Source organism: Macrosteles quadrilineatus, unplaced genomic scaffold (assembly GCF_028750875.1).
Source record: "Macrosteles quadrilineatus isolate MER2022 unplaced genomic scaffold, UCM_ALF_1.0 Scaffold_9__3_contigs__length_116548681, whole genome shotgun sequence".
NCBI classification, from domain to species: Eukaryota; Metazoa; Arthropoda; class Insecta; order Hemiptera; family Cicadellidae; genus Macrosteles; species Macrosteles quadrilineatus.
The window spans coordinates 98,915,301-98,926,681 of NW_026542602.1; the positions used below are offsets into that span (position 1 = coordinate 98,915,301).

The window sequence follows — 11,381 nt, forward strand, 5'->3', positions numbered from 1 at the left end:
TTAACATAATTTAGTACATAAAAATACATTAAAAAACTTAAATCTTAAAAAATATTCGAAAGTTTTAAATAACAAAGTTGGCAAAGATAGCAGAGTTGAAGCGCTTAACATTTGTCACAGCGAAATTACAATATCAAAATTTCAAAAACAACAAATGACATACATTGAAAATAAATATTAAATAGTGAAGAAAAACAAAAAACACAAAAAATTAAAAGGTTGCCTAACTTAATGCCTCTTCATATACTATATTAGTGGTTCGACCGCCTGGGGCATGTATGTAAAGGTTGGTTGGCGATCGCACTCGGCTGCACGCCACGTACAGCTGTCCGTGTGAAAAACATTGCGCGTCACCTAGTTCAATCCCTGCTGTTGACAGTGTCTGACCTTGCGATTTGTTGATCGTCATGGAAAAACATGGATTTAAGGGAAATTGCAGGCGCTTAAACTCAAAGGGATAGTTGCTTGGGATGAGGGGGATCCGGGGGACAAACACCACTTCTCCCGCACCACAGCCTGTTAGAATTTCGGCTTCTATGACATTTCGCTGGAGACTTCGAATTCGAAGCCGAGTCCCATTGCATAATTTAGGAGGGTTTAAATTTCTTAGAAGCATAACGGGAATACCAATTTTAAGATTAAGTTCGTGGGCGGGTAGTCCAGGTGCTGTCACCGAGTCAAGAAACTCTGCCGGGTAGTGCACTGCGTCATCATTTCTTAGAACTGTGTTCACCGACAAATATGTCTTGTCCTCGCTTAGGAATAGGGACATCACTTTCTTATTTATCTTTGTTGAAACTTCATTTTTTGGAGTGAGAATAGCCCTATTGCATAACCAGGCACTGCTCTTGTTTGGGAGGTCTTCAATTCCTGGATAGACTTTCTCGATGAGTTCATCTTGGGTTTGAACAATAACACCAAGAGAAGGTGGTATATCGATAGTTCCATCAACGTTACCCAGCTTTCCATCTCCCAACTTTAACAGAACATTGGAGAATTCTTCCACCTCATTTCCAATATTGGCCCGCATGTTCTTTGTTAACGCCAGTTTGTTCATTATTGGCCATAGGGTAGATCTTTTCATAGAGGCGTTAATTTCATCCGCCCTTGTGCCTCTCACTACAACTGGCAGAGTTTGGCGGAAGTCACCAGAGAACAATACCGTCACTCCACCCATGATCTTATTACTGTTCCTCATATCTTTGAGTGTTCTGTCGAGGGCCTCGATTGTCAGTTTATTGGACATCGTACACTCGTCCCAGACTATTAAGGAGGCTGCTTGTAGAACTCGTGCCATGGGAGCGCTCTTCGATATAGAACAAATCGGGATGTCCATATGCTCTACATTTATTGGGATTTTGAACATGGAATGGGCAGTTCTTCCACCTGGCAGAAGGGTTGCTGCAATGCCAGAAGAGGCCACAGCAAGAGCAATCTTACTGTTTGATCTAACCTTTGCGAGAATCAGCTTTATGAGGTAGGTCTTTCCAGTACCTCCAGGAGCATCAAGAAAAAACATCTTGTTTCTTTGTCCATTTATGCTCGTCAAAACTTGCTCATACACTTGGCGCTGCTCCTCGTTGAGAGTTGGCGTACACTGTTCAATAAACCTAATGAGTTCGGGATGGTCGTAACTTGTCTCTCTGATATAATCATGGTTTAACTGATTGACATCTATGGCTGGTACTGGTAAGTTGTAGCTTTCGAGCCCAAGTCCTCCCATGCGAGTGATTGTCTCTTGAATGCTTGCTAGGCACTGGTCATATATGATAGGATTGTTTTCAAAGGTGGTGTTAATGTCGACTTGATGTGCAGATCTCAAAAAGTCCTCTGAGAGGGAATCTCTGAATCTGATCCAGAGCTCAAGAGGGTTGCTCACATTGCAAAATACTAATAAGACACTGAAGAGATCCCTCAACTTGGTGGGACTGTCAGAAACAGCAGCTTCTGCAAGAGTGCCCTCCCAGCACGCATCATCCTCTAGTAAACCAAGGGCACGGCATGCGGATTGGAAATTTGGATGGAGCACACCATCAACAGTCTTGAGATCCTCAAAAGATGTTGGACCTCGAACAGTGTGTAGGAGGAGTCGGAGATGGTAACGCTCACTGCAGCTTGGATGGACAGTGTACACCCTACCGATGCACGGATCTTGTCTCACGTCAGGATGTCCTGGTACTGGTTGTCCTCTCCGCCTCCTGGACCAACCTCTTTGTTTAGAGTATGTGTAATAATAGGGCAACTCGTTGTAGAGGAGGGTTCTTGAAAAGGCGTCCGTCTGGCAGAGATTGAAGAAGGCCAAAAGAGTTGGACTTTGGTCCATTCTTTCCCGAACATTGCCTGGCTGGAAATATACTCTTTGCTCATTTGGAAGGTGGACCTCTAAATGCAACACAGCGGGAAACCTCTCATGTATAGGAAATGATAAAATTCTCCATACCGCCTCAGATGTGCATATATACCGACCACTTTGGTACATTTTAATTTCGTCTGTGTCATTACTTACTGCAAATGTGGCCTGGTCACTGCCCTTGTTTATGTACTTGCAGATGTACTTTATAGATTTTACACTGCTACAGTACTCAACGTTAACATGTGTTAGAAATGTTCGGGACAATACAGGCGAGTAAGGTACTACCCATCGGTTGTCCATAGGGATTTCATCGTTACCTACTCTGATTAGGACATGATGGCCTCCATCATCTGGGGAGCGCCTTCTGTATGTTGGGTATCCATTGTCTCCTGTTGCCGTTTCATTGACAAATGGTCTAGGGTATCTTTTGCTACAGTGACCATCCTTCATACAGGGAAGCTTGCGCTGTCGCACATTAAAAGCTCCGCATGGTCCGTGCAGCATGTGAGTCTTGACTATATCTGCAAGTTCAGGATCAGTTTCAGGATTTGGAAGCTCTGCAGAAATGACTTGATCTATTCTATTTGGAGGAATGGATTCTTCAAGCCAAATCAGGATATGAGCGTGTGGAAGACCACGTTTCTGCCATTCAACAGAGTACATGTAGCAGCGAACTGAGCCATAAATCTGGCCTTTCATAAGAACAGCAATCATACAGTTAAGCTTCAAATGAAAAACTCGTGATACCACATCATACCGGTCGTGAGCAGACTGCCTTTCTCCAATTACACTCGTGATTTCTATCCATTTTGGATTTGTTGTCATTGTTATGAAAAGTTCTGGACGACCAAACTTCCGAACATAGCAAAAGGCGTCCTGTGTGCGAGAATGCATATATCTAGGACCTCCAGTGAAGGTGGCAGGTAAAATTATCTTTTGCCCCATTTCTTCTACGTTGTCGTCTCGTCTTAAAGCGTCTTGAAGGTGTATGTAATTCTCTGCTCTCAGTTCCTTTTGGTGCGTACGAAGATACAGCAGCCTTTCACTCTCAACTTTAGCGTACATGTCCACCAAGTACTGGTTCAAAAGCTGTTTGAATTTATGAATGTGATTTGCTTCACCTTCTCTAACCATAATGCGATAGGCGTAAAACTCTCGTGAGCTAGTTTTCTTTGTGGTTGGTTGTTTAGTAACCGGGTTTACATGATATAAATTGAAACTATATCCATCTTCGCCTCTACAAAACATAAGGGGATATTGTAGGGCATCATAAGATCGGTGGGTTTCATATATTCGTTTCAAACCCTGTTCTCTTGAATTTAAAATGATGTCTCGATGGTCACTTGGATCCCCAATCATCAAAATAGCAACCTCATTGACTGTTGGTTCATTGTATCTACCTGGGTGGTCCCCTGCAGGGCGTCTGTCGGCTCTAATAACAATTTTGAAATCAGGTGAATCTACAGGAAATGTTTCTAAAGTAGTTTTGAAGCTGAGCAAGTAGGCGTTATTATTCTGAAGCATGTTTTGCAAAGCGGCCAACATGTCATGATCAAGGTCTTGAAATAAACTTTGCCTTCTTTGAAGCTGGACTTGGTCATCCCCAACAAAGTAAATCTGAAGGTAAGACGGCGGAAGTCCAGGGGGTGGCAAAAGAGAGCCGATCAAATGGTACACTTGTCCTTGAACCTTAAATGTAGGCATATATGGTCCTTCACGGATTTCATTACCTCCAAAAGAAGTCATTTGGAACGCACTATTGTAGGCCCTGATATGTCTAAGAAAATTTCGCGATTGAGGTGATTCGTCCGATATCCATGTACGTAGCGGCTCAGGTGCTTCCAAAATAGACGGTATGGACACTTTACCAGAAGCACAACATATTCCACGTGGTTCCTTTGACCAACTCAAAGCGTGACAAAACCTACAAACTTTATCAAAATCTCCAATATTGGCAGCTTCACTGTAACGTGTAAAAGGATCATATTGGAATCCACTGTTGTGTGTGTCTCGCCATTCTGTTAAATTTCTTTCGACATGCCGAGTTCTTTCCCGCGCGATCCTAGTTTGTCTTTCTGCGTCGCTCTCAACGACTCTGTTCACCCTATGTCTTTCAGAATCAGCGGCAACACGGGCATTTCTGTCAGCAATGTCCTGGCTTGCTCGAAGTTCCTCCACTCGGGTCGCCTCGTCATGCAAAAGTAGAGTTTGCTCTTCAACAGTGCGACGGTACCTATCATTGTCGATTATATGTCTAGCTTCCCGCTCTTCAGGAGTTTCATTATTCCTACGTTGGTTTTGCCGAACTCTATCTCGTTCTTGCCTACTTTCTCTCTCTTCTCTTGTTTCATTTTCCCTCCTGCGAACGTGTAGGATTCGGTCACTGTTTCGACGTGCTCCTCCCTCCTCCACTGTCTCGTTTTCCCTCCTTTGAACATGTAGTATTCGGTCACTCTCCCGACGTGCTTCTTGCTCCTCCTCTGTTTCGTTTTCCCTTCTCTGGACGTGTAATATTCGGTCATTGTTCCGACGTGCTTCTTGCTCCTCCTCTGTTTCGTTTTCCCTCTTCCGTACGTGTCGTATTCGGTCACTGTTCCGACGTGCTTCTCGCTCCTCATCTGTCTCGTTTTCCCTCCTCTGAACATGTAGTTTTCGGTCACTCTCCCGACGTGCTTCTTGCTCCTCCTCTGTTTCATTTTCCCTCTTCCTTACGTGTATTATTCGGTCACTGTTCCGACGTGCTTCTCGCTTCTCATCTGTCTCGTTTTCCCTCCTCTGAACATGTAGTATTCGGTCACTCTCCCGACGTGCTTCTTGCTCCTCCTCTGTTTCGTTTTCCCTCCCCCGAACGTGTAGTATTCGGTCACTGTTCCGACGTGCTTCTCGCTCAACCTCTGTCTCGTTTCCCCTCTTCTGAACTTGCTGTATTCGGTTGCTGCACCGACGTGCATCTCGCTCCTCTTCTGTCTCATTTTCTTTTCTCTGGACGTGCCGTATTCGGTCCCTGTTCCGTCGAGCTTCTCGCTCCTCTTCCGTCTCATTTTGTATTCTTTGGCTAAATCTTAAACGTTCAGTGTCTCGCCTGCTTTCACGTTCTTTTTCATTCTGCTGAGACCTAAATAGGGCGACACGCTCTCGACTGGTTGAAGGTCGTGCATAATCTTCAACCACAACGGAACTTAAAATTGTCGACTCATTATTGCTATGTACACCATCATCAGAGTCCGAATCATCATAATCAACTGATTCCGTGGATACACACAATTTTTGTCTCTTGGCATTATTTGTTTTTCTACCCAAATTGCTTTTTCTCTTGCGAGGCATACTCTTCAGGACATATTTATTTAGAAACAATAGAAAATATTTCAACAAATAATGTATTAAAGATTAACTTGTAACCTCTCAACTAAAGCAACAAAAATATTGTCCATATGTTTAGTTGTAAACAAATTTAATTTGTGTTTGACACTATGTCAACGAATATCTCTACTGTACAGTATGAAACATCTGATTGATGCAAATTCATATGGGAATATGAACTTTTTTAAAAACATTACCTCAAAAAAAAAATAAATTAAAAGAAGAGTAGATTTTCTTTTATTTATAAACGTGAAATAATTTAGGACATTATTAACTATTATAACTTTTATTTTGGTGTAAAGAGTAATGAACAATAATAAACTGGTCAAGTTTGTTTGCTGGTTAGTAGCGCACAGATATTAAAGAATAACAATCAGCTGATCGTAATTTTGTTATCTAAAATGTTTAACTTTTATATTGAATACTTTGTATTGAATCTGTAATTTGAATTAAATTTACTTCTAACCAATTAATGTATTATTATTTTAATTATTTGTACGGTAATGGATGAAATGTACAAAACCCATTGTTATAATTAGCAGAACTGGTGTTCAGTTATATAATATAGTATACATTTCGTATGGTTTTTAAGTTGTGTGAATCGATAAGGCTATGGTTAACCTTGAGTTCAAATAGGCTAACGTTTTCTAATCACAGCTGTATGCCAATGTCAAAATTAAGATTGTATTTCAATTAAAACCATGTGCATATGATTAGTTGTAAACAAAGCAACATTCTTCCAGAAATTCCACGTCAAAAATCGACAAAAACTTGATTTTCAAGGGTTTACTGTTAAATATCTAACTGTCTCATATTCGATGAAATACGTCTAAAACCATCTCATATATGTATAGTATTTGGAAAATAAGTTTCAGGCGGGACAGTGCTATAGTTATTGAGGAGTAGTTGTAATAAAGTGCGTATTTTAGCGTTACCAAGAGAATGACAGATAGACAGACAGACAGACAGACAGACAGACAGACAGAAATTGAGATAAGGTTTGATTCGGTTTCTCTGACCTATGAAATGTAAAAATAACCAAAAAGTTCATTATTCTAAGCAATGTACAGACAAAACTCTAATTTTATTTATATAGATTATCTGGTATCTCATCGTTTGGATTAAACTTTAAATAGTATTAAAATCGTATTGGTGGATCTTTTGTAGTTAAACACTTCCGTGATTTCATCAGTGTAATGCAGATTAATCTATGATTTTATTTGAACAAAATATCTGTTTGTTGGGAAGACACGTTCTAACTTCAAAGGGAGATATCCATTACAGTGTAAGTTTGATTTTTCCTTCGTCACGTCGCGTCAGTTCATATCGTACTTCTGTGCTAATGAATAACCCTCTTCACAGTTTTGAGAAATTTGTTGTGGGGTTACTGTTAAAGCTGGAATTCCTTGACATGGGGGATGTCAGCTAGTTGTCTCAGCCATATCAATTACATAAAGTTGTCAATATAATCTCTCTACGGAATGTGAGGTGTAGTGGAATATACTTGAAGTGAAGTTGGCTTTTATTCTTAAACTGTTAGGGGCCTCCTCATTTATAGGCGGCTTCATTGACAACAAATCTGTCATGACAGTAGCTGCTTAAATATTATTTACTCATTGGGCCATATTTACAGCCAAAATGTTGTGTTATTTTCAATAACATATGGGAAAGTTACATAGATTTTTTTGCTGCTGATCAGTGCACTTTAAGAATATATATTTTGGAGATAAATTAAATGGTTTTTGTTGCAGAGTAGCGCTAGTAAACATGCACAACCCTTTTCGTTAGTCTAATAACATTCAAAGGCTCTCTAAGAATTTAAGTTCTTATTTGTATAAGTACATATCTATATTATGTTTTCACGAAGCTGAATGAATACATCGAAGTAACCTCTCTGAAAAGTCTGCAGTATATTGCAGTTTTCCAGCTTAATGACTTTATTTTTCATGCAAATATTTCTACATAAATATCGTAAAATGTTTTATCCAGTTGCTGTAAACTACTATTAATTTAACAAAATATGGACACGGCTCAAATAGGCACCGTGCCCTTCTGCACTTGTAGGCTATTATTTTGTATTGTATTACACAATTTTATATTTTTCCAATGATTGAAAACATGTATGACAATAATCTCATGAACCTATGATGATCTGTCTAGAACAATATGATAAAAATAAAGACAAAAATGGTGAAAAGGGCAGTCACCAACCCGTAAAATAGATATAAGGTCAATAAGAAATAATTTTAAGAGTTACTGTGATAAAAGGATTTTCCACTGATTTCGTCATGGTATATATTGCAAAACATAACATGGTAAGAAAAAAAATAATTTTAAAATCAGAAAATAACATTGCAAATGCTTTTTTTGGACAATTCAGTAACTCCCAATTAGTGTGTCTTGTTTAAAATACAATTTACAAATTAACAGCTGTTTCATTAAAAAGTATTATCCACATGGCCAAAATGTAAACAAATCTGTAGAGGGATCTTTAAAGGCTTCTGGGGCAGAGCCCTAAGGGAATTTACTTCGTTTTTCTTTTATCTACAGACCAAGACCTTTCTTTTGACACCCCTACCAAGTTTCTACGCCCAGCCGTTCTCTCAAATTAGTGGAGACAAAGTTTCCAATCAAATTTTTAGATTCCCCCATGTTAATCTTATGGGAGAAAATCCAACTTTGGTGGAAGATCCTGCCCAAACTAATAAAGATATCAAAACACGAAAAACACTTTGCAAAACTACAGATCAGGGCAATTCTTTTGACATTTTAATCATCAAAATCGGTCCAAAAATGAGGGAGGAGTTCTGTTCACAAAAATCGGGTTAGCGTATTATATATATAGATAACATTCCTACAGCTGTTAGTTGAAACCATTTAAATGAAGCTACAGACAATTCTTCATGAAACAGTTGCTTCATATTGATCAATAAACTATTTCTTGCCATGGAGCCTAAATGAATTACATTGAGAAAAATGCATTTTGTTTTGGTTACTATAAAAAATGTATTTCAACGTTTGACCTGATTTGTGTATACAGTAATTCTGTTTTTAGTATTGAATATTCTGACTTACAAAAACATATATGTTTCAGTGAATAGCTGTATGATATTGACAAATAAAGGTGTATTGTGAAAACCAAAGCATTCGTAAAACAGGCCTAAATATAAATCAAATGCAAATATTCCTTACACGATGTCTTAAAAGTGTTAAATATTTTAATTAGCCTACTAAACATGCATTTGCAGATGTGGAATGTTTATTGATATTCTCTACCCAGTTACTATATCATCATATCAATACTATTATGCCTGCTTCGGAAAGTCCTAGAGGAAGATGATTTGCAATTTCGACTAGGCTATATCTTGAGCAAACAAAACCCCCTACATGACTTACACCACTTTTAGCTGAACCAATCTTTCATATAATATTTTCCAAAGGTACTATACGAAATGTACTATGGTGTTAACGACCAATTTTCCACTTTTGAGAGATTTTTTAGTGCTGGTAGCTGAGGAATAACTTTCATATTGTCCCAAAAGGCTTGAGACGTTACTGTATTTCTTTTTATAATGTAGGACACCTATTGCAGGAAACGATTATGTCTGACATTTCAATGTATCTAGAAAAGACAATTAGTTGTTCATTAGGCCTAATGTAATGGACAACTCTTTCTTTCTTAAGGAATATCTAAAGATGTTTATTTTCATACCGATCGATTAGTAACCTGAACAGGTGACTCAAGCAGTTTTAAAATAATGATTGTTCTGTGGAACTTTTGATTGTTTCAAACAGTTTTGCTAATCAAAAATCCTCAAGTAATTAATATATAAAAAATTATACAGTCACTAAAAATCATGAAATAATTTATTTTTGTAAAAAAATACAACCGACTTTAAACGCTCTAAAAAGAATGAAATAATTTCAATAAAGTAAACTTTTGTATTAGGCAAGCTCACGTATTTCAAGTCGGCGCGGCTCAAACTGCAAATATGATTGAAATTAAATATTGTGTGTGTATTTTGAAAATCAATAAATTGTAGCTGGATAACATAAATATATCAAAAACATACTGAACTGTTTTGTTTATATATTAAAGGCAATATTTTCTTGTATTTGATGTTTACTTCAGAATAAATGCATTATGAAAATAACACACACAAATGTTCTATATGAATAGGAAAATAATTTAGTTTGATATTATGATAGGGAAAAGAAGCTAGTTTAGTATTATTAAAACGTTACTTTTCCAAGTTAGAAACATTTAAATGCGTTATAATCTTTTTAAAGATACTCGTTAATACCACTATAATGCCGATCTCTGATTACGGTAATAAAATAACACTTAACGCATAACTATGAAAAAGACATGCAGATTAACACCTTTAGTTATAGATAGTCACCTGCAATATGGACACCCTCTTTCAATTTTGTATCAAAAATCATCATAGAGCCGCGCCGACTTAAAATGCGTGAGCTTGCCTAATACAAAAGTTTACTTTATTGAAATTATTTCATTCTTTTTAGAGCGTTTAAAGTCGGTTGTATTTTTTTACAAAAATAAATTATTGAATATTCATGTTATTAACAATTCATAAAGAGCTTTGGTTCTTGGTTGCTATTAAATCAAGGAATAGTACGATTTTATAAACGAAAAAACTGATTTACGGTCATCTTAACGAATTGGATGCGAAGAACAGTGCTTATCCACTTGTGATGAAATCTTTTCTAATGGTTTGTTGTGTCTGTATGTTGCCAATGCTGTTGTGTCTGTATGTTGCCAATGTTGTTGTGTCTGTATGTTGCCAATGTTGTTGAGTCTGTATGTTGCCAATGTTGTTGTGTCTGTATGTTGCCAATGTTGTTGTGTATGTATGTTGCCAATGTTGTGTATGGACATTTTCCATCAAATTACTAATCGAAAATACCAGTAGAATCCGTGAACCAGCAAAACACTACAAGAGATTAAATTATTTAAAACTTTAATGGTGGTTGTACAAAATAATTTATGCATAAATGTCTGTGAACGTGTCTTTTGTGAGACCCATTTGCTACCGTATTTACCACATTTATATTAGAACACAAGATAACGTATAACATATCTAACTAAGTCCCTACCAAATTCGACAACATTTTTTGCAAAAAATCTAAATTTTGAAAAGGCAATCAAAAAATCTTTAAATAACTTCTTGACCATTATCTTACGGTTATTAAATAAGATGAAATTACAAAAATATGTCAAATAATACTTGTAATCATATATTTACACTTATACTCAGAATACACAAAAAAATCTTTAAAATGTTTTATAAAACTGTAAGCTTTTACAAAAACCCAAGAGATTAAAGAACCAGAAAATTATAAAATATAATAAAGTCTGTTGCTAATATGTTCAATTCATATTTTTGTTTATTGTGATTGAGCAATGAAACCACTCAGAGCAGGAAATAGAATATCATACCTATAAACTTCTCTCAAAAAACTACAAATTCCACAAAATAAAACAAATCTAGCCTTGTGACTAAACGACGAAAAATATCAGTAAATAAAAAGTTTACTGACTCCATAAAACTCAAACACCCATAAAAACCCCACCTACAACATCGACAAAAAAATTACACAGAATCAGTTTCTAGTTAGCAAGGAGTCGCCGGAAGAGTGGGAAGAG

At 37.3% G+C, this 11,381-nt stretch overlaps 1 protein-coding gene across 1 annotated transcript; it reads right to left on the reverse strand.

The window, feature by feature from the left end:
• Window positions 1–223: 223 nt before the first annotated feature.
• Window positions 224–5,677, reverse strand: LOC129003658 (uncharacterized). Its single transcript, XM_054431957.1, has one exon. It carries the CDS (start codon window positions 5,675–5,677, stop codon window positions 224–226), a length of 5,454 nt encoding a protein of 1,817 aa, XP_054287932.1.
• Between the last annotated feature and the right edge of the window lie 5,704 nt (window positions 5,678–11,381).